The 23,921-nt window shown below is 47.4% G+C and overlaps 1 protein-coding gene across 1 annotated transcript in view; it reads right to left on the minus strand.

Moving 5' to 3' along the window:
* Window positions 1–2,910: 2,910 nt before the first annotated feature.
* LOC147691810 (maestro heat-like repeat-containing protein family member 2A) overlaps window positions 2,911–23,921 on the minus strand; it is a 70,828-nt gene continuing 49,817 nt past the window's right edge. Inside the window, exons 7-8 of the mRNA XM_086936686.1 lie at window positions 4,912–4,995; window positions 2,911–2,976 (exon numbers count right to left, since the gene is read on the minus strand). Of these exons, the coding sequence (XP_086792812.1) occupies window positions 2,911–2,976; window positions 4,912–4,995 (150 nt within the window). The remainder of the gene's footprint in view (window positions 2,977–4,911; window positions 4,996–23,921) is intronic.

Genomic DNA, 23,921 nt, shown 5'->3' on the forward strand with positions numbered 1-23,921 from the left:
ATTGCGAATTCGCAAATTCGCAAAATTCGCGAATTGCGAATTCGCAAAATTCGCCCATGCCCCCATGAATACCCTATCAGGTGATTAGCCATGCTTTTTAAATCCTGATTGATTGTTCGATTTACCTTTTCCCTGACAAGCCTTGGTCTGCTCAACTTTTCTACCCTGAGGGCCTAGTGTTAAAAGGGTATACTTGTTGCTCAATTTTTGGTTCATCTGTAAGCTTAGCCACAGGACGCCATTGGTAAAAGGCTCTCACTGTTATAAATTAAGATTAGTAACCATTTTCTGTCTTGGGCCACCTAAAACTGATACAACATGTCTTAATGGCTACCTAAGAGACATCTCATTTTGCCCTGTAACAGTTATAGTCAGTGGATTAATCGGGATAGGAGTAACAAGTAAAGTGGGCCTGCTGCAGTCTCAGTTCATGTAATACATATTGTCTCAGCTGTCAGTAAACGTGTATAACCTCTTGTAGTATGTTTTTGCCGACCACTAATTACTGTTGGTCTCTTGGAAGGTGAGAGGTGTATTCTACTAATACTGGCCACTGCTGACAGGTAACATTAATGGACTCGCCCACCCTGGCTCTTTGACATGTGGTAACCCTCCTTGATATCACGTAATGTGTTCTGAATGTGTTAAGAGAAGCTCTTTGCATTGGTAATGAGGATTTTGGGCAGGTATAATAGCAAGTCATTTTTTTTCATCATGTGTTATCTTCGGTTGCAGCTACAGCTACCCATTAAAAATAGATTTAACAAGTGATCATGTCCCTGGAATGAATGTGACTTCTTCTGTCAGCAGGAACTCTATTCCCTGCCAAGTAGGCTGTAACCACAGGATGCACTTTCTGTGGAATATTTACTTCATCAGCCACGATTTAGTAACATTGAGGTTTCTTTTGTATCTGTTACACTTAACAAGCCCTGATGGATAAGGGCGACAAATGCAAAAACAACAGTTGACCGAGAGAATGCAGAACAATGTCATACATTCACCCCAGTACAGAGACTGGGCCTAAATCCATCGTTTTCCGCTCACCATGCCATTCCAGTTTGAACCCAGCTATATGCAAATCAGTTTTGACCCTGTGCCCCATGGGAACAGTCCAGCCCAAACTGCCAAGCCAGGTACTCCCTGGACTGGAAACACTGAGCTACTCTACAAAATTCAAGACTCTGTGAAGTCCCTAAACAGGCAGTAGGTGTTTTGTAATCAGATGGATTATTTTTAACAATGTGATCCCAACCTGATAAATGCCAGTCTTAAACTCAAGAGGGCAGATACCAATGCTTACTCATGTCCTCCCTTGCATCTGAACCAGATTTTCAGAATTATTATGCTCCTCTTTTGAAATCACAAAGCATCCATACTGGGATTACAGCCATGCTCTTGGTGGCTGTACTTTCAGATGATACATCTATGAATTCATAAAAACAAAGGGCCTGATTCACAAAAGTAAAGGTCCACTGTCTTTCTTTTCTAAAAGGTTTTGCACCCAATATTTCCCAACATAGATGTATTTCTTTGATGACAACTGCTTTAGACAACCCTACCCCAGAATCACTCCTCCTCCAGCACCAATGGGATGTGATCCCTCAGTCTCTCCATGTTCATTGTTGGTTACATATTTCTCTAGACTTGAAAACCTATGAAATGAAATGAAATTTGATTTGTAGAGCGCATGGCTGCCCGAAAGCGTCCCAGCGCTTGCTTAGGGAACCCGTCCTGGTATTCCCCTGCGAGATAACCCATTACTGGGCATCCCCAAGGTGAAAGCCAGGCATCCCGCTGCAAGGGGCCGTTGTGGAGATTAAGCAAGCTATTGCCCAGAGTTACAGAGTGGGACTCCATGATTGAAATAGGCACCGAGGCGAGAATTGTCAGGTCCGGGGAAATTTGAGCCCAAGACCCGCTGAGGCGGGGAATTGAACCCTGGTCCGGGCCAGACCTCTGCATCATGGTCTGCCGCTCCAACCACTTGAGCCACACTTCTCCACTCCACTTGAGCCACACTTCTCCACTTCTCACTTCTATGTATTTCATTCCTTTTCAACACACCCAATTGTAATGTAATTTAAAACATTAATCAAAGGCCTTCTGCCAGAAGTGCCTCTGGAATTATGAGACTATGAAGGGCCAATTGTACTCTTGAACGTCTCGTACAAGAATATTGTTGCACACTAATGCCATGGACAAAATATCGAAGGACAAAATATTGAATGGTATATGCAAAGAGGGGCAGATATATTTACCATACTTAACTCCACATAAATGGAGATATATGTATATATATTTTTGGTACACATATGTGGAATTCGGTACAGAAAATCTGTTAATTTTTACTTTTTGATATTTTGGCTCGCTTTTGTGGCAGTTATATTAGTGTATGGCAATATCAATGTTCAGGAGGCACATTTGGAAGGCTATATCATGGGACACAGTGAAAATTATGCAGCATAATTTATTACATTCTGGGAGAACACTATTCTGCTATTTTATCACCCATTAATGCTGTTCTCCCAAAAAGCTTTGCCTCTCTTATACCAGTATAGCACGTGGGTGAGGTAATCTGGTGAGTAGTTAATGTTTGCCGTGGCGCAGCACCATGTGTTATTTTTGATTATTCTAAACTATCAATACATTTATTTGTGGAAATCTGTACTCTATGTAGCATAGGGTGGAATATTTGGTAAGTACAGCAAACCCAAAATTGTATAGTAGAAGCGCCTGGCTAAACTCATGGGTGACAAGCAGCACTGTACAAATCCACCTTGCATTTACATTACATTTCAGTGACCCCATTGATTAGTGATGGTTTGTTGTGTTATCCTTTCAATCCGATAGTACTCACACTGTCACTGACATTGACAGAAAACAAAAGCATCAAAATATTACCTCACCCTACTTAGAAAGTATGTAGTCGCACAACTTGAGAGTGTTTTTCATAACTTTGATCATGTTCTCGAGCTGGTAGATAGAGAGAATGGAAATGATAAGGCTATTTAGATATGACAACATGCATAACAGATGACTTATTTTTCTAAAAAATGGTAAACTGTGGGCATTTTCAGTAACAGGTTGATCCCAGGGAATAGGAGATTGTTTTCTCTGTTGCTCATTGTCAATGCAGCCGAATCCTTTGCCTGGTTTAGAAGTGAGATAGAAAAAGCTAAATTTGCTCCTAAGGTGAAAGGGAATTTTTGATTCCATAGTTCCTTGCTCGTCCACAAATACGATCAAACTCTGTGTACTTTGTTCTCTTCTCTCACAGAAGAGTTTAGTCTTGTAGTTAGAAGGGTAATTGTTTTAATTAATTCCTGTTTCCAGCAAGAGATAGCTTCCACCTCTGTCCATTTACACTGTGCACTAAAAACAAGCGTTGAAGTTACGAAATCGGTTCTAGCTCTCTAAGGGTACCACTGGATGAGAGACTGAGGGCCAGATGTAGGACGGCTATTACCGGTCGGCAACGGCTGGCCAATTTACAGATTCGGTAAATACCGAATCGGTATTTACGGATTCGGTATTTACCAAATCATCATTTACCGATTCGGTATTTACCGAATCAGTAAATTACATGTAGGAAGCACTTTGAAGAGTGCTTCTGTGCTTTAAGGATTCGTTATTTACCACCAACTATTAGTTGGTGGTAAATAACGTATACCTCTGTAAATGCAAATCTGTGCATTTACACCAGTGCCATGTGGCAGACATACATGCCCTTAGGGCATGTATGTGTGCCACATGTGCACGCAAGCACTATTCAGGGGTTCAACAGGGTGTCAATGTGACACCCTGCCACCCTTGACTCTTTCTCTATTTTACCGAATCGGTAATTACAGATGCGGTAATTGACATTCATTCCTATGAGCCTCCAGGCCCATAGGAATGAATGGCAATTACTGAATTGGTAAATACCGATTCCGTAAATACCAAGGGCCCGATGTAGGTAATCCCAGATTACCGATTCTTAAATACCGAATCATACCGATTTGGTATTTAAGAACTGGCAATAGGGATGTAGGTAATTTTACCGAATTAATTACCGAATCGGTATGATTCGGTAATTAATGAATCGGTATTTACTGGCTCTGTAATTGCCATTGATTCCTATAGGCCTTGAGGCCCATAGGAATCAATGTCAATTACTTAATCGGTAAATACTGATTCGGTAAAATTACCGAATTTGCAAGGGGGACAGGGTGTCACTTTGACACCCTGTTGCACCCCTGATTCTGGCTTGTGTGCCATGTGGCACACATACATGCCCTTAGGGCATGTATGTGTGCCACATGGTGCACAGGTGTACATGCACAAATGTGCATGTACACAGGAATTTGTTATTTACCATGACATAGTATGTCATGGTAAATAACGAATTCTTAAGGGCCGGTGGCGCTGTTTTCAGTGCCACCTACATCACAAATTTGAGATTCGGTAAATTTACCGATTCTGTAAATATACCGAATTGGTAAATTTAAGGCCCCCTACATCTCAATCACCAAATACCGGTCGGTAACGGCCGAAATCGGCTGTTACCGACTGGTATTTGGTGACCTACATCTGGCCCCAAATCTTAACGATTCGGTAATTTTTACCAAATTTTTAGCTACATAGCATTTTCCGATTCGAAAATACCGAATCGGTAAAAATTCGGTATTTTCGAATCGGTAAATACTATTTACCTACATTTAGTCCCGAGTGAGTTACTACACTATTCGCTCCTTGGTAATATTGTAATGAATTCCTTTTGTTTCTGAGAATAGAGTACAGTTTCCATGGGCAGTTATTCCTCTGGTATCTTTTGGATTTACTTTGTTTTGTGTAGATGGAATGGAAGCGACAGAGTTTGAGAGAGAGGGCACATGAACTTGATGGTATAGAACTTTAAAAAAGACTCACATATTTCTCAGCTGCAATGGTGGGCATGTCGAAGGCATCCCTGTGTTCCGGTGGTGTTACTTCTTCAAGCAGAATAGATGGATCCTGAAAATATAATTAAAATATCAGCATTACCAAGACCGTTGTCAACACATCTAGACTCTCATGAGTCTCACAGAGACGGAAGTCACAAAAGGCTGCACACCTCAAGAAACTAAAAAACTGTGAAAAACATTTGTACAAGAAATAGCATACTATGTTCACTTCCTAATTGGGCATTTAACGGCCTTAGCACCTTGTGTTCATCCCCTTTAAAAGCAGAACTATTACTTTTGCGAGTAATGGATCAAAGATGCAGAAACAGTGAATAATGGTAAGCTGACAGTGTACAAGTGTGCTGTTACCAGAAGTGGTCACTCTGCTCTTGACCCAAGAAATTGTGTATTTCTCTTTCTAAACAATACAGTATCTACTTTATCTGATGAATACCATCCTGGCTCCCAAAGTTCTCGCCTACTATTGACAAATCACTCACCTCCACTACATTGTAAAGAGCATCAAGAAAGAAATTACTGGGAGGAGTTGCCAAGTAGTGTAAGATGGAGGCTACATTTTACTTGAGCTCCGAGCCAGTTCCGAGAATCCTGCTGAATCCGACCCTTAGGCTACCTTTTTTTTAGCCGTAAGCACCGGTGTGGTAGCCTGTATATTAACCTCCTTTGGCCCACAGAAGCCCATCCAGGGAGCCCGGGATGAGAGACAATTTTGGCGATCGACAGCCTGGGTGTTAGTACGACCTGCCTGGAGACGTGCCTGCCGGTGACAAACATCACCTGAAGCTGTGAACTCACAATGGTGAACCCCCCTGTGCATCGACTCCTGGGTCGCGCAAGGGAGAGAAGACAGCCAAGTGGCCAGGGTGTGGCACAAAGCCGCTTTCACTTCCAAGCGGTGGCTGGAAACAGAAGAACAGGGACCTTAGAGTGGAGGAGCGTGACTGGGTGCCACACGTGGGCAGGGCTGCTACTGCAAACTGGGCGAGCCGACTATGGGGAAACCTTTTCTCCGATGCAAACATCCATGTTGCGGCCCCTACTCTTGTAACCTTTGTCCTACCCAAGCCCATGCAGGGAGCCAGGGATGAGAGAAAAGCATTAGGCAAAAAACGCCTGCTGCCAACGTACCCATCCTGGAGCTTCAATCCCACAGCGGTGATCCATCTTTACCTCCGTATTGACTCTTGGGGCACAGAGGAAACAGCCACATCGGAGGGGACTGGTAGGGACCGCTTTTCACGTTTAGGCAGCCACATCAGACTGTGACTGCCGAGCCGAATTGGTGGGCCACATTAGAGGAGATTGGATAGGCAGCATGAGCATCCACGACTAAGATTACAGCCCAGGTGGGCCGGGACCCACACAAGATGTCTCGCCCCAAAGGTAGGAGACTGGGTACATGGCTTCAACCTCAGGAGGTGACCCCCCTCTGGGAGCCCAGAAGTCCTGGGAGACTGCCAAGGCCAATGGGGGGGCAGTGACGGTCGCACACGCCCAGCCTTACTCCACCCCTGATCACCATGGTGTCTCAGGAGGACATCTGGAGAGAGGAGGGGAGAGAGGGGGGCCCCAGCATTGGGCCAGTAAGACATGGTCTCACAGAGACAAGTGTGGGCAGATGTCCCTTGCATTGTGTGTAGGGAGGGCTATTCTGTTCCCTCCCAGCTGGTAGACCTGCCAGACGGCGTGGGGGACCAGCACCCAGAGAAATTCCTCACAGAATAGTTCAGAACCAGGGTCCCGGATTGTGAGCTATCCCCCTACTTTGTTCTGGAAAGGGCACACAGAGCGCTGGCCCCATGCCCTCCGCCGGTGACACAGCCTAGAGCCATTATCATTAGGGTACTGAACTTTGTAGGCAGAGACTCTATCCTGCGGCAGGCACACCAACATCCAGACGTCCTTTGCACTGACTCCAAGTTGATACTCTTCCTCAATTACACAGTTAAGTGCAGCTCCTTCGTAAATGTTAGAGGTTAAGTGGAAAGTCAGGGCTATGTACATTGAATGTGCTGATGTACCCTGCCAAACTAAAAGTTATGTATCAGTAGGGAAACATTTTTATTTTAAAGCCCGGAAGAGACCTGGATCTGAGCGGCAGAGATGAAACAACTGCCTATATCAACAAAGGAGCCAATGACATCTCGGGAGACTGAAGGCTGAAATGCAGCAGACTGATAGGAGGCCAAATCTTGTTATAACAGGAGGATGAACATAGGGCATCTTCCTCATAGAGCTCTGGTGAGTACCAGGAAGGGGACCCTACTAGTGGATGATGAGATATTATTCAGCGGTATAGAGGAGGGGTTTAGTCCCCTTCCTTTATTTCCTCCATGTAGAGCTACAAGTGTTTTCTCATTCATGGAGGGAGAAGAGACACATTGCCTCTTGGGAGAGGGGCTGGCCCAAGGCAAAGCACTCCCCACTACACAAGATTATTGTGGTTACTTTATTTTGATTAAGTATTACATTGTATTGTATTTTGTTTCTATTGGGGTTGCTTGTTTTAGAGGCGAAAAATGCTTCCACTTTAGAGGCATTGAGTAGAGGGTTGTTGGAGGGACAGTTGGGTACTTTAGGGTTGATTTTGGTCACAACACTAAGTCTCATGCAAGACAGATTGCGGACCCCAGTAAAATGGGTGGAATGACAAGCCATGACCTCTGACAACAACACCATCCATTACAAGCAATTGTCTTGGAATTTCAGTGGGTTGTTGGATAAAATAAAATGCACAACAATCCTTCGACAGGCCCACAGGCCCACAGGTCCTAGTGGTTCCATTATTGCAAGAGACACATTTTCTTGGGAATAGGGGTGCTTTTTTGAACACTAGGTCTTTAATCATGCAGGGTTCACTAGTGGTTCCAGAGGAGTTACTTTTCCCCTGATGGTCGTGGACACTATCTGATATGCCATAGATAGATATGTGATGGTTACGGGCTTCCTGTTTGGCATTCCATTGGCAGTAGTGTCTGTGTATATTCCACCGACCCTGCAGGCGACTACGATGAAAAATCTGATGACAGTTATCACCTTGGGCCTGGATGAGGAGCTTATCGTAGGGGGGATTTCAATGATGTCATGTACCTACAACTTGATGTGAAAAGAGGGGCTAAACCATTGCATCATGGGCAGAGTCCCTGCGACTCTGCAATCCATGGAGAGCAAAGAACAAGTCGGCATGCAAGTTCACATATTATTCCCACTCCCATAGGTCACATTCAAGACTAGACTACTTCTTCCTCCCAGCTGCTGGACTCTGATAGTTGTCAGGAGCTACAATTCATGCAGGGGTACTGCTGGGCTAACCACCAATGTAATTAACTATGGGGCTGGGGAGTTGTAGGTCTAACATGCACTGGAACCTTTAGGTGGGATGGCTGAAGGATGTTAGGTTTTAAGAACACATGAAGAAAAAGATAGAACTCTACTTAAGAGCAAGCTCCACAACAGAAGTCTCCCTAATCACATTGTGGGAGGCAATGAAAGCAGTTCTTTGGGGGTTAATAATAGCATACCCTGTGGTAGGAGAAAGAAAAGTACCGCCTTAACCAAATGAGAGATCGTGACACATTTTGTAATCTAGAGGCTACTAAGGAGGCCCTTAAACAGAAACTGATGACTCATGCCAGGGCACCAGTGTCTGATTTTTAAAAACCGAGAGTACAAATTTGAGGCAAGACAGAAAAATTGCTAAACAGGCTTGCAGCCAACTGTGGAAGACAGGTTTGTCCCATAGACATGGGGCCCGACAGTGAGGTGACCCATTACAAATCACACATTACTATGAGGCACTTTACCAATCGAAGCCGCCGGGCGGGTTGGACCAACAAAACCTCTCACCTGCAAACCTGGTCATGCCGAGGCTCTCCAGCAGTGGGAGGGTGAATTTGGATGCTCACCTGTCAAAGGAGGAGTTATTAGCAGCCTTGTAGAAGATGCAATCTGAGAAGGTGCCTGGTTCAAATGGATTCCATATGCAATTCTTGGAAAGCTTTGCATCAACACTACTCTCTCACTTCCTCACGAAGGTTGAAGCTGCAGAGACAGCTTTGCTAGTTCCCTATGATATCTGGAGTGCCTTAGTGGTAGCCCTCCCCAAACCATATAGCCACCTACAGACTGCGCGTCTTACAGACGGATCTCCCTAATAAATATTTAAGTCAAAATAGTTGCAAAGGCCTCAGCAACCAGGCTACTGAAACAGGTGAGACCACCTAGTGCATTGCAATCAAAATGGCTTCATGCCAGTCAGAAGCACAAGGCCTTGTCTTAGGAGGCTAAATATGTGCTTGGACCATACACACCCTGTATCTGACCACACAGCCATGATGCAACTTGACTTTGAGAAGGCCTTTGGCCCATTTGAATGGTTTTTCCTCCACAATATATTGAAAAATATTAATTTTGGTCCTAGATTCCTTTAGTATGTGAGGCTGTTATATATGATGCTATGACTAGTGTCAGAGTGAACAGGATTTACTTAGAGCTGTTCCAGATAGGCAGAGGCCTGCTGTCTATTCTCCTGCTCACTCTCGCAACTGAACCACATGCCAAATAGATTGGCAGGACGTGCAGGTGTAGAGCTTGAGGTATGGTGGAAAATTAGAGGGCTGCATCTCTTTGTATGCAGACAATGTCCTCCTTTATATCCAGTGCTTAAACCAATCCATCATAAAGCTAATTAATATTCTAAAAATCTGCAAAGAAGTGTCAGGCCTGAGGGTGAACTGGGGGGAATCAGTCATAAACCCTATAGTGGGTTCTCCTCCAGATTTACTTCCAGACTCCCCGGTGAGTGGGAGTATTTAAATACTTGGTGTTAGACTCATCAGTCTTATGGTAATCTTAGCTCAATCTTTTTGGCTGCACATTTTGCTGAATCTTTTGTTGTCCTTAGGACTTTGAGCACTTTACCACTGCTAATTAGTGCTAAAGGGCATGTGCTTCTTCCCTAAACATGTGTGCAGTTGGTGCATACTTAATTGACCTATTAAATGTACTTGTAAGTCCCTTGTAAGGTGGTATACCATATACCCAGCCTCTGTAAATTTACTGCCACTAGTGTGCTGCAGCCATGATTGTTCCACCAACAGAAGAAGACTGTCTAACCCATCTCGGCCTGCCACTGCAGTGCCTTTGTGGGCAGTTTACTGCCACTTCGACTTGGCATTTAAAACTACTTTCCAAGCCTTAAACTTCCATTTTATTGCATATAAGTCACCCCTAAGGTCGGCTTAGGGCAGGGTGGTAAGTAAGCAAAAGGTAGAGCATTTATGTTATAGTTTGCATGTCCTAGTAGTGACAAACAGCATATTTCATTTTTCACTACTGTGAGGCCTACTCCTTTCATAGATTAGCTTCAGGAATTCCTTAATACACTTTTTAAGCTATAATTCCTGATCAGAGAGGAGTAGCTGTTTCCTGTTTCATATGTTTGGAATGGTAGTGATAAACCCTACTTACTGGTAACGTTGAATTTAACATTACTATTTTAGAAATGCCACTTTTAGAAAGTGGACATTTCTCTGCACTTACTGCTTTGTGTGCCTAACAGCCCGTCTCCAATGCATGTCTGGGGTGGCGGACAGCTATTCTTTGTGCATTCCCTCTAGACAGCCACAACACAGGAAGGATAGGTGGGTTTGAGTACCCATCTACATACATCTGCATTCTTATGGCCTTGCCTGGGCTGGATGGAATGGAGAGATTAACACTTCACTTGAATAGGTAGTATCCTGTCCCCACACAAAGGACCGATTACCCCCCACAGATAGCCTGGCAGACAGGTCTGGCCTGTAAGGGGAACATGTGCATTTAAGAGAGCCATGTCTGAACTGGGGTGGCTGAGTGAGCTAAAGAATGGTGATGGATTAAACCCAGATCAGTTGACTGGGGGTGAGTGTTTGATTTGCTCAAACGCTCCGTCCATCATCCCCTTTTGTATCGCTTTGTTCGCCCTGGGTTGGCAGATTATGCTCAGACGTGAGTCCATTGCTCACTTGGCCACTGGATTCAAGATAGCCTGGCTGATGACGATTATGAATCCGAAACCGGTCCCAGGATGCTTGTTTCCGGACCAGGGAAGACATGGCTTGGCAGTTCGGGCTGGACTGTTCCCATGAGGCACAGGGTCAGACTGATTTGCATATGGCCAATTTCTGAACTGGGGTGGCTGAGTGAGCTAAAGAATGGTGATGGATTAAACCCAGATCAGTTGAATAGGGGTGAGTGTTTGATTTGCTCAAATGCTCTGTCCATCATCCCCTTTTGTATCGCTTTGTTCGCCCTAAGTTGGCAGGGTATGCTCAGACGTTAGTCCCATTGTCACTTGGCACTGGATTCAAGATAGCCTGGCTGATGAGGATTATGAATCCGAAACCGGTCTCAGGATGCTTGTTTCCGGTCCAGGGAAGACATGGCTTGGCAGTTTGGGCTGGACTGTTCCCATGAGGCACAGGGTCAGACTGATTTGCATATGGCCATGTCTGAACTGGGGTGGCTGAGTGAGCTAAAGAATGGTGATGGAATAAACCCAGTTCAGTTGACTGGGGGCGAGTGTTTGATTTGCTCAAACGCTCCGTCCATCATCCCCTTTTGAATTGCTCCATTTAAGAGAGCTGCCTTGAAGTCACCCCTGTCCACAACAAAGGCACTTTTGGGTATAAGTACTGGGTTTCTGACCATCCCCCCCAAAAACAAATTAGGCACTTCTGGATCTTGAACTTGAATTTTTGTTACAAGGACTGTTGTGCTGCTTAAATAACTAATCTTTGGACTGCAGGCTTGGAAGGTTTGCTTTTCTCTTGTGTTCCCTGCTGTCTGCTGCTCTTTGACTGCTGGAGGAGAGCTGGACTCTACCTTCCCTCCAAGTGATCTCCAAGGGCTTGTTGGCTTGCCTCCTCTTGCTTGAGACTCAGGGATATCAAAGTTTCTACCCCTACTCCTACTCCTGAACTCACTGGATGTAGCCCAGATACTTGCTGTGCGGAATTTGACGCATCTTCTGTCTGTGTATATCACAACGGGTGCATCGATCCGGTTGCGCAAGTAAAATGAGCACATCACATTGGAACCAGCACTTTGCCTTCAGAGATCGATGCATCAGACAGAGTACACCGCCACTGTTGCTTGGTGAGATTGATGCATCCCCATGACTGCGTGGTAGAATTCAATGCGACAAATTGTTCGACACCTCTTGACTCCAGTACCCATTTTCGGAGCTGACCCATCACCTTCACTAGATGGCGCAGATCGACTCATCTCACTGTTTGCGATCAGGAAAGGTGCTTTGTTCACTAGGTTTTGCGTGGATTCTTAGCTGGCCTGCACTTCCATGAGGTCAGCCTGATATTTGACTTTGACCTGGTCCAGCATGACTTAAAGTAACCTTTTTAACACTGCTTGTTTCTAAGCACTTTACTGCATTTATGGTTTTAAAATTCAATATCTCAAAGTGTGTATATTGGATTTTTGTCATTTTTTCTTATTTTGTTAATAATATGATAAACTGCTTTTTTCTCAACCTGTTTGGAGTCTTTTTATGGTGTATTCATTGTGTTACTGTGTGTGTGTGTTGCACAAATATTTTACACATTGCCTCTTTAGATAAGCCTCACCAGAGGGTGAGCACAGGTTATCTTTAAGTGTGGATCTAGCTTACCCTGACCAAGATTATAGCTTCTGCTTGAACAGGGTGCATACTTTTGCCAATCAGAAACCAATTGTCTAACATTAGAGCATGTGCATATCAAGAGACCCACAGGAACTCTGGGACAGGAAAATTATCCCTTTGACTTGCAAAGTTAAGGGATATATGGCAAGATGGAGTTCCCTCCCCGATCATTATGTAGCGTATAGCCCTCTTCAAAATAGTGGCCTTGCCAAAGCTGTTATAAGTTTTGCAACACTAGCCCCACAAAATCTGTACCCATTAATTTACAACCCTACTGGCCAACATCAATAGCTACAAGTAGGGAGGATCTGCACTGTGAATCTCCCATAAGAAGTGCATACAATCCCCTTATGATGGCAGACTAGGGGCAGTAGACATCAGACTGTATTACTAGTCGGTCCACCTGCTTGCAGTTAATGACTGGATCTATGGGGATCGGGGGGATCCAGCTACGAGATTCGAGCGGACTCTCTTAACCGGGCAGGGCCCAGGGTTTTGGCTGTATGGGGAGTCCCCCTTGCCCTCTCTCCCGGCTATTTCAGCCATTCCCGTGATTATCTGGCAAGAGGCACTGCAGTAGGTTGGATAGTAGAGGGTGCCCACTAGGAATAAGCCACTGTGGATTAGGTCATGGCTATCGGAAACGGTAGGGGTCCAGGGCACTGAGATAAGTTGGGGATCCCTAAATTGGGAGATGTCTGGCAGACACACCATATGATGTTCTATGATCCACTCAAAGCTGAATACCATTTACACATATCCCAGTTCTTTCTTTATCTTACAGCGCTGACATGCACCAGTTAGGCTTCTAGACACACACCAACTAGAATCAGCAAAGGAATACAAATACTTGGGTGTTCTACTAGATAACAAAGGCTCCTTCAACCCTCATATGGAAACACTGAAACAAAAAGGTAATACAATATTCTTTGCCAAGAAAACGTTTAAAAAAGTGATTTCCGGGCCCTCTCTGAGCCCTCTAATAGAGGTTATCCAAGTCAAACTCCTGTCAACGTTAACATACGGGAGCGAGGCAATGAGAGAAAGAGACACCACTACTGTGGAAAAATAATCACCAGGTCATTAAGAACAATCTTCAGCCTCCCAAAATACACCTCCCCTGCCCAAATAAGGATAGAGTTTGGGTTACAGAAGTATTTACTGGCCAGAAGGGGTGCATTTATAAAGAAATGCTGGCAAAATATCACAGGGGCAGAGCAAGATACACTGAACTGGCAACTTTGGGTTGAACTATCACTAAGAAAGAACTTACTGGTAGGAATGTATCTTAGAGATTCCCTTGGTCTGGAAAACCTATGGGCAATATCAGTGTCCCACACCAGCTTCAAGAAAGTGGTTAACAAGACCATCAAAGCACTGTCATTGGAAGAAGCTAAGCCTGCACTTGCGAAGAGAGTACATGCCTGGTATGTACTAAACAACTATGTAGCAGCCAAACTACCAAAATATTTTAGTTATGGATTCAATATCCATCTGAAAGAGAAAAGTTTACAATAGAGGATAGGTATAATGCCGATCTTACCACACCTTCCACCATTGAAGAGGAAACCCAGAGACAACATATGTCAACTATGTAGCCTTGGAACAGAAGATCTCGCGCACATAATTTGCAACTGAAAAAGCCTAGTACAAGAATAACATCTACTCTTGCTACCTCTTTTTAATCTATACGGGATCCGTTCCTGCAGACAGGCAGTGCTGATTTGTTTCATATCTGTCAACATGCAATTGACCTGTCGATTTACAAAATTTCTCAATATTGCAGAGAAGAGACTGAAGTTAGAACCATTCTAGCCCAGCACATTACACAACTCCAATAAGCATTGCAATACAGCCAACACACAACAAAGGATTGCTTAGCGGAAAGACCATCATAGGAGACACTTGGTCCCACGAATCTCATAAGACTAGTCTGCATTGCGGCACTTCGCACAAGACTTATTTATATGCAAATCTATGCAAGATTCCCTTTCAGGCAAAACAACATCGGCACATGAAAGGACAAATGGAGTACAGAGCAGCTTTCTTTCGATTTTAACCCAAAGAATCACTAAATGGACATAATTGGTCAAATAAGGCCCTTTTAACTTTCATATTAACCTTGCTATTTAACACTGTCAATCCTATTTAATCACTTATGCTATGTGTATGTAAAAGTTTTAATTAATGATGCATAATCAAAATTACCAATTGGCAGTCAGGCACAATGTACACAGCTCTCACAGAGTACAACCCATAAGAAATCTGACTCATGATGTCAGCTATTGGTAGGAAGGACAGATCTTGCTTATAAAGAACTCTGGTGATAAACATTCCAGACCTGCTAAACAAATTGCAGGAAAGAAAGGACTCAGACCTGAGGCCCTTGGATGATAACAAATGGATTGAGGCAAACAATGGTGTTAGACCTGTCTGGCTTCTTGACGTAGTCCCTCCTATTTTTTTTATTTATTTTGTCCCCTTTTTGCCCCTCATACCCTTGATAATTTTTGTCCACTGACTGTTTATAGGTGTTGGTTAAGGGGATAGGTGTTCTTTTTCCCCTCATAATCTTTTACCTCAGGCCCAGAGGCCTGTTCTGACAGGGAAAGTTGGAGCCACAAAATGGTGGCTACCAACTGCCCTAACTGCCAAGTCCAGAACTTACCCATAGACCAGCATAGGGTATTCCAGAACCTTCTGGTCCATTCTGGACCACTGAGAGGGCAGCCTATATAAGGCGGAATGCTGGACAGCCATTTTGTCTGTCAGTGAGGAGCAGCTAGAGTGAAGGTTGAGGTCTGGCAGGGGTAGGATCCTGAAGGGTGGTTTCCTCTACAAGAGTAGCCCTCTGTCTAGGTTTCTTTCCCTCCCATTTCCTGTTGTCCTAGCCAAGCTAGCCCATCCTGCTGATCCTGGGCGGATAGGTGAAGGGGTTAATTCTGATGGTTTTGGAAGCTAAGAAGAACCCTGCCCTGGGAGCTGAATTAAGAGTTCCCCTGAGCCCTAGTCTGTCCAGTAAGGAGGAATAGGGGGTTAGCGCTAAGAAAGTAGATTCTGGCTTTATCCTGAAGGAGCCCCCCTTCCTCTTCGTTTTAGTGTAGAAAGGAAATATCTTCTCTGAACAACTGTAGTATTTCCTCACCATTGACTGGTCCTGTGGCGTGTGGTAAGCCCCTCTGCCTGTGGGGTGGAAAGCGTGAAGTGATCTGGGAGTGGGACCTCTGAAACACCGGTCGCGCTCCGTGCCAGCACCCCTCCGGGATCCACTGAGCCTGAGAAGCCTAGCGAGGCTTCCCTTTGAGAGCGGGACCCCGGGGGCGCCATCCGCGCTTTAGTCGCAGTGTCTGAAGTGTCCCCAGTTGAAGGGAGAGTGTGAGCGCCTTCGCGCATGCCCCGTCAGTTGCGGATGTCCTCGGAAGGAGGGGCAACGAGGTGAGCAGGCCCGGAGCAGTGGCCGTCTTTGGAGAGAGCCGGGAGAGGCGGAAACGGCAGGAGCGCTACTGCGCATGCCCGCCGGAGGAGTGTCTCCCAAGCGCAGCGCTGAGGAGAGGCGCCGGAGGCTTCTGCAGCTGGCCGGGTAATCAGGTCGCTTCCTCCTGCTCGAGCACCGCGCTGAGGAGCCGGCCTGAGCAGGGAGGGAGAGTTGAAGAGGCCCGGCAGAGGTGAGGGGGTTTTGTGTCTGCCCTGAGTAATTTTTAGCGCGAGAGCAGCGCGGAAGAGCAGGCTCGAGCCGAGGAGTCTGGTGAGGCGTGGGAGCCTCTTTAGCCTTGTTTCCCCAGCCCCTCACGCCGGATAATCCTTGTCCTCTGGCGCAGAACTATCTAAACATCAGCCACAAGTAAGGAGGTAGCTACGTGGGGGATTGTCTTCCACAGGTTTAATTGGTTGTGAATTGAGACTCTGACTCTGGGAGTACAGCGTCTATGAGGAATCCCTGACAGGGTTTCATTTAAAGCTGACTTAAGTGGTGTTTAAACAATTCCTTCCTGAACAGGATTAGAAAGAGGACTGTAATGTTATCCCTGTAAAGGAAAATGTTGTTCTAATCTGTTTTGAGTGCTGATCTTGCCAAAATATAAAGTAATACTGTGATAAGAAATGATATACAGTAAACAGAGTACAGTAGATGCCTAACTGAGATAAAACAAGTGTCAGAGTTACCTACCAGTTTTGGTTAAGTGATCTATCTATTCTATAAATGCTGGTGGTTAATATTATTTAGAATTGAGAAGTATTCCTGCTATATTTCACACAAACTGAAGTGTAATTTAATTGTGAATCCTAAAAGTAAAAATACAAAGAAATTATTTTTATAAACCAGTACGTATTTTTACAACAATTTGGTGTAGCGTTTTCTTTTTGAGTGCTATTGCGTGGTTTTACTGTTGGGTGGTTTGCAACCTTTACACAGTGCCTCTGTTATGTTAGTCTTGCCCTAGGCCAGGCTACCCCAGTTCCAACAGATTGGTGCCTAGCGGTGGGATACTGACTTGGTTGCAGCTACTCAATAGTAATTCAACGTAATACACTAAACCTACACCAGGAGTTTTCTCCTTGCGGCCCTCCCAATTTGTCTTTTTGATTTTTCCAAATTTGTTCCTGGTGGTGGGTGGAGTTGGCTTTAGGTTGCCCTTGCAACTCTGAAATTTCTGGTGTGTATCTAGGTTTGCCTGACTCACAATGGAGTTTGCCGTGGAAAACCTAGAGGTCTATTCTGTGTCACAGTTGAAAATGTTCTGCCAGCAAATGGGGGTATTTTTCAAACATGGGGCCAGGAAGGGGGAGCTCCAGACCAGTCTTAGGGCTTGGGTGGAGGCACACCAAGAAAAGAAGGAGGAGGATGAAGAGGCCGACCAGGACATGGTGGGGGAGGTAGAAGGTTTATTCCGCACTGAAGGGGAAAACTTACTCCCAGGACCAGTGTCCTACTCCAGAAGGGGCAGTAGCATCTCTGGGGGAAGCTTAACGGAAGCCGAGCTCACCGATAGGAGGGAGAAAAGACAGTTGAGGTGGGAGTTGGCTAAGTTGGAGCAGGAGAAAGAGGAGAGGAGGATGGCCCACGAGTTCAGATTGAAGGAGCTGGAGCTCCAAAGTCTGCGACGGGGGTCCTCTCCTGATAGGAATGGTGGCAGCGAACCAAAGGAGACAGCCAGGGAGACCAAACCCTACTTACCAAAAGACCTGATAGCGAGCTTCAGTCAGGGGGACGATATAGCTAAGTGGCTGGCTGCTTATGAGGTTTCTCTGAGGGTTCATGGGGTGCAGGAGAAGCACTGGGGGGGTAGTTTGTATAAGTACATGCCTCCTGCTGGTCGGGACACCTTGCTGGCCCTGGAACCAGAGCAACAAACAAACTACCCCACCATGAAGCTGGCGTTGTTAAGGAAGTTCGGGCTTACCCCAGAAAGGTACCGACAGAAGTTCAGGGGGAGCCACAAATTGAGCACTCAGAACTGGGTGGACTTCCTTGACTACGCCAGAAAGGCCTTAGAGGGTTGGGTCAAGGGCAGTGAGGTAAAAGATTATGAGGGGCTGTACAATCTATTTTTGAGAGAACACCTCCTCGAGAAATGTTTTCCCGAGCTGCGCCGACACCTGGTGGACAGCAAGCTGACCAATCCCCGGAAGCTTGCAGAGGAGGCGGACATCTGGGCAAGTACCCGGGTGTCCTCCAAGGGGACTGGAGGGGAATCTCAAAAAGCCGGACAGGGCGCCCCCCAGAAGAAGGAGGGGGGAGAGAAAAAGAAAGAGTTCTCTAAAGGTCCCCAAAATAACTTCCAAGGGAAGGGAGCAGGTTTCATCCCTAGGGCCAACCCGCCCAGAAACCCTAATCCTGGCCAAAGCCAGCAGCCAAGGGTTCTCCACTGTTTTGAATGTGGTGGTGTTGGACATTATAAGGGGGATGTCAGATGCCCAAAGAGACCACCCCCTCCCACCGGAGGAAAGTCACCGGGAGTAGCTAGTAGTGTAGCGCTCGGGGAGGAGTTGCCCTTAGATAAGGGGGGTGAGTGGGCGGGTGTCACCTTAGTGTCCCTGGGAGAGCGGGAGATGGTGCCAAAGATCTAGGTGCCCCCAAATACTACAAAGTATGGGCAATGGGTTACCATCAATGGCCAGAGAGGGGAGGCTCTGAGGGATACAGGAGCCAGTATGACTATGGTGAGAAGTCAGCTGGTGTCTCCAGAGCAGGTGGTTCCTAATGTACTCCACCCCGCCGCGATGGCTGACGGCAGAATGGGTCACTATCCAGTGGCTGAGGTTCCCTTTGAGTGGGAGGGGGTTGCAGGTTCACTTCGAGTTGCCGTAAGCCCTGCCGTGCCAGTCGATTGTCTGTTGGGGAATGACATGGAACACAACACTTGGGAGAGGTGGAATACCGGACGCATTCTGCGATGCTGGGTACACCTGACTGGGCCTGTGTCAGCACACGGTCTGCGACTGCCCGGAGAGGGAGTTTGCCTGGGTTGGAGCCTGGAACAATGGCCCAACCCGCTGCTAAGAAGGGACAGACCCGGAGACAGGAAGAGCCTGCTCCGGCTTCCACACCCCATGAGACAGATCGGCCACCTGCGGTGGTGGACCAGGAGTCCGTGGAGGGGGAAGTAGACTCTCTGGAGGATTTACCCATCCCTGCTGAGTGGCATGTGGAGGGAGGTCCTACCAGAGAGGAATTCTGTAAGGGGCAGAGGGAGTGCCCCACCCTTGAGGGACTGAGGCGACAGGCTGAAGCCCAAGCAGCAGGTGATGTTGCAGGACACTACCATATTTACTGGGAGGATGGACTCCTCTACAGTGAACCCAAGGTACCCTTACCTGGTTCGTCAAGGGCCTTGGTAGTCCCGCAACAATTCCGAGCCTTTCTGCTGGAATTGGCTCATGCGATACCCCTGGCAGGACACTTAGGCCAGGACAAGACCTTTGCACGGCTTGTCCTCCACTTTTACTGGCCTCAGATGAAAGTGGCGTCCAACACTTACTGTCGGACATGTGTAACCTGCCAGGCCAGTGGGAAAACAGGGGTGAAGCTAAAGGCTCCCCTGGAACCACTTCCAGTCCTTAGCACACCCTTTGAAAGGGTAGGCATCGACATTGTAGGGCCTTTGGATCCACCAACAACAGCTGGTCACAGGTTTATCCTGGTTCTGGTGGATCATGCCACACGGTACCCAGAGGCAATACCTCTGAGGACAGTCACTGCACCTGTAGTGGCAAGAGCCCTAATGGGAATCTTTACCCGAGTGGGATTTCCCAAGGAAGTTGTGTCTGACAGGGGGACCAACTTCATGTCAGCTTACATGCGGGCAATGTGGAAGGAGTGTGGAGTGACCTACCGGTTCACCACTCCTTATCACCCCCAGTCGAATGGACTGGTTGAGAGGTTTAATAAGACCTTGAAGGGCATGATCAGAAGTCTGCCCGAAAGCCTGCGGAGGAAATGGGACGTCCTCCTACCCTGTTTACTCTTTTCCTACAGGGAAGTGCCCCAGAAGGGAGTGGGCTTCAGCCCCTTTGAACTTCTGTATGGGCACCCTGTACGCGGTCCTCTCGGCCTGGTGAAGGATGGTTGGGAGAAGTCTCCCAGGAAACCCCCCCAGGATGTGGTGAGCTACATGCTGGCCTTCAGGAGCCAAATGGCGAAGTTGTGGAAGCAAGCTTCTGACAACTTGGAGGCCAGCCAGGCAGTCATGAAGGAGTGGTATGACCACAATGCTCACCAGGTGGAATTGGAGCCTGGCCAGAAAGTGTGGGTGATGGAGCCCGGAGAGCTTAGTGCCCTCCAGGATCGCTGGACAGGCCCCTTTGAAGTGTTGGAGAAGAAGGGTAAGGCCACATACCTGGTGGACCTTAAGACCCCTCGACAGCCCCTAAGGGTGCTGCATGCCAACCGTCTCAAGCCCCACCATGAGAGGCCCGAAGTCATGTTGATGATGGTGACTGACGGGGAAGAGGAAGCGGAAGCGAACCTCTCCCAGATCTCTTTTCGTCTCAAGAGAAGGATGGGTCAGTGGAGGGAGTGATTCTCTCTCCTACTCTAACTCCTGAGCAACGGGAGGACTGCCGCCAGATCCTGGAGCAGTACTCTTCGTTGTTCTCCCTTGTCCCGGGAAGGACTCACCTGTGTACCCATGATGTGGACACAGGAGACAGCCCACCAGTGAAGTCGAAGACCTACCGGCTGTCTGACAGGGTGAAGGCTAGCATCCATGGAGAGGTTGCCAAGATGCTAGAGCTGGGAGTAATTGAACCTTCCAACAGCCCTTGGTCCAGTCCGGTGGTGCTCGTGCCAAAAGCCGCACCACCAGGCACCACACCTGAACTGAGGTTCTGTGTGGATTACCGAGGACTGAATTCAGTGACAAGGACTGATGCTCATCCGATCCCTAGGGCGGATGAATTGATTGACCGGCTAGGAGCTGCCCAATATCTGAGTACCTTTGACCTCACTTCAGGTTACTGGCAGATCTCCTTGACAGATGGAGCAAGGGAAAGGTCAGCCTTCTCCACGCCTGAGGGACACTACCAGTTCTGTGTGCTCCCCTCTGGGCTCAAGAACGCCCCTGCCACATTTCAGCGGCTGGTGAACCAGGTCCTCTCTGGAATGGAGAGTTTCTCTGCTGCTTACTTGGATGACATTGCTGTCTTCAGTAGCAGTTGGGAGGACCATCTGCAGCATTTGCAAGCAGTTCTCCAGGCCCTGAGACAAGCTGGATTGACCATCAAAGCCAGCAAATGCCAGATTGGGCAGGGGTCGGTTGTGTACCTTGGACACTTGGTGGGTAGGGGGACTGTGCAGCCCCTGCAGGCGAAGATTGAGGCAATCGTGGCCTGGGAACCCCCCAAGACACAGACTGAGGTCCGAGCTTTCCTGGGCCTCACAGGCTACTACCGTCGCTTTGTGAAGGGGTATGGCACTATTGTAGCGCCCCTCACAGAGCTCACCTCCAAGAAACAACCTCGACGGGTAGTTTGGACGGGAGCTTGTCAGCAAGCTTTCGAGAAATTGAAGAAGGCGATGTGTGCGGCACCGGTCCTGAAGGCCCCAGACTTCTCCAAGGAGTTCATTGTCCAAACAGATGCATCAGAACATGGCATTGGGGCAGTGTTATCGCAACTAAATGAAGAGGGCCTGGATCAACCTGTAGTCTTCTTATCCAGGAGACTGCCTCCCCGGGAACAGAAGTGGAGTGCCATTGAGAGGGAAGCTTTTGCGGTGGTGTGGGCTCTGAAGAAGCTGCGGCCATACCTCTTTGGCTCGCACTTCCTGGTTCAGACTGACCACCGACCACTTCGTTGGCTGATGCAAATGAAGGGGGAAAATCCCAAGTTGTTGAGGTGGTCCATCTCCCTACAGGGAATGGACTTCCGGGTGGAACATCGGCCTGGAGTGGACCACGACAATGCAGACGGTCTCTCCAGGTATTTCCGCCTTAGTGATGAGGACTCCCAAGGGGTTGGGTAGTTCTCCCCACTTTCAGCTGGGGGGGACGCGTGTTAGACCTGTCTGGCTTCTTGACGTAGTCCCTCCTATTTTTTTATTTATTTTGTCCCCTTTTTGCCCCTCATACCCTTGATAATTTTTGTCCACTGACTGTTTATAGGTGTTGGTTAAGGGGATAGGTGTTCTTTTTCCCCTCATAATCTTTTACCTCAGGCCCAGAGGCCTGTTCTGACAGGGAAAGTTGGAGCCACAAAATGGTGGCTACCAACTGCCCTAACTGCCAAGTCCAGAACTTACCCATAGACCAGCATAGGGTATTCCAGAACCTTCTGGTCCATTCTGGACCACTGAGAGGGCAGCCTATATAAGGCGGAATGCTGGACAGCCATTTTGTCTGTCAGTGAGGAGCAGCTAGAGTGAAGGTTGAGGTCTGGCAGGGGTAGGATCCTGAAGGGTGGTTTCCTCTACAAGAGTAGCCCTCTGTCTAGGTTTCTTTCCCTCCCATTTCCTGTTGTCCTAGCCAAGCTAGCCCATCCTGCTGATCCTGGGCGGATAGGTGAAGGGGTTAATTCTAATGGTTTTGGAAGCTAAGAAGAACCCTGCCCTGGGAGCTGAATTAAGAGTTCCCCTGAGCCCTAGTCTGTCCAGTAAGGAGGAATAGGGGGTTAGCGCTAAGAAAGTAGATTCTGGCTTTATCCTGAAGGAGCCCCCTTCCTCTTCGTTTTAGTGAAGAAAGGAAATATCTTCTCTGAACAACTGTAGTATTTCCTCACCATTGACTGGTCCTGTGGCGTGTGGTAAGCCCCTCTGCCTGTGGGTGGAAAGCGTGAAGTGATCTGGGAGTGGGACCTCTGAAACACCGGTCGCGCTCCGTGCCAGCACCCCTCCGGGATCCACTGAGCCTGAGAAGCCGAGCGAGGCTTCCCTTTGAGAGCGGGACCCCGGGGGCGCCATCCGCGCTTTAGTCGCGGTGTCTGAAGTGTCCCCAGTTGAAGGGAGAGTGTGAGCGCCTTCGCGCATGCCCCGTCAGTTGCGGATGTCCCCGGAAGGAGGGGCAACGAGGTGAGCAGGCCCGGAGCAGTGGCCGTCTTTGGAGAGAGCCGGGAGAGGCGGAAACGGCAGGAGCGCTACTGCGCATGCCCGCCGGAGGAGTGTCTCCCAAGCGCAGCGCTGAGGAGAGGCGCCGGAGGCTTCTGCAGCTGGCCGGGTAATCAGGTCGCTTCCTCCTGCTCGAGCGCCGCGCTGAGGAGCCGGCCTGAGCAGGGAGGGAGAGTTGAAGAGGCCCGGCAGAGGTGAGGGGGTTTTGTGTCTGCCCTGAGTAATTTTTAGCGCGAGAGCAGCGCGGAAGAGCAGGCTCGAGCCGAGGAGTCTGGTGAGGCGTGGGAGCCTCTTTAGCCTTGTTTCCCCAGCCCCTCACGCCGGATAATCCTTGTCCTCTGGCGCAGAACTATCTAAACATCAGCCACAAGTAAGGAGGTAGCTACGTGGGGGATTGTCTTCCACAGGTTTAATTAGTTGTGAATTGACACTCTGACTCTGGGAGTACAGCGTCTATGAGGAATCCCTGACAGGGTTTCATTTAAAGCTGACTTAAGTGGTGTTTAAACAATTCCTTCCTGAACAGGATTAGAAAGAGGACTGTAATGTTATCCCTGTAAAGGAAAATGTTGTTCTAATCTGTTTTGAGTGCTGATCTTGCCAAAATATAAAGTAATACTGTGATAAGAAATGATATACAGTAAACAGAGTACAGTAGATGCCTAACTGAGCTAAAACAAGTGTCAGAGTTACCTACCAGTTTTGGTTAAGTGATCTATCTATTCTATAAATGCTGGTGGTTAATATTATTTAGAAT

The sequence above is a fragment of the Lissotriton vulgaris genome, chromosome 9, assembly GCF_964263255.1.
Source record: "Lissotriton vulgaris chromosome 9, aLisVul1.2, whole genome shotgun sequence".
In the NCBI taxonomy this organism is placed as follows: domain Eukaryota; kingdom Metazoa; phylum Chordata; class Amphibia; order Caudata; family Salamandridae; genus Lissotriton; species Lissotriton vulgaris.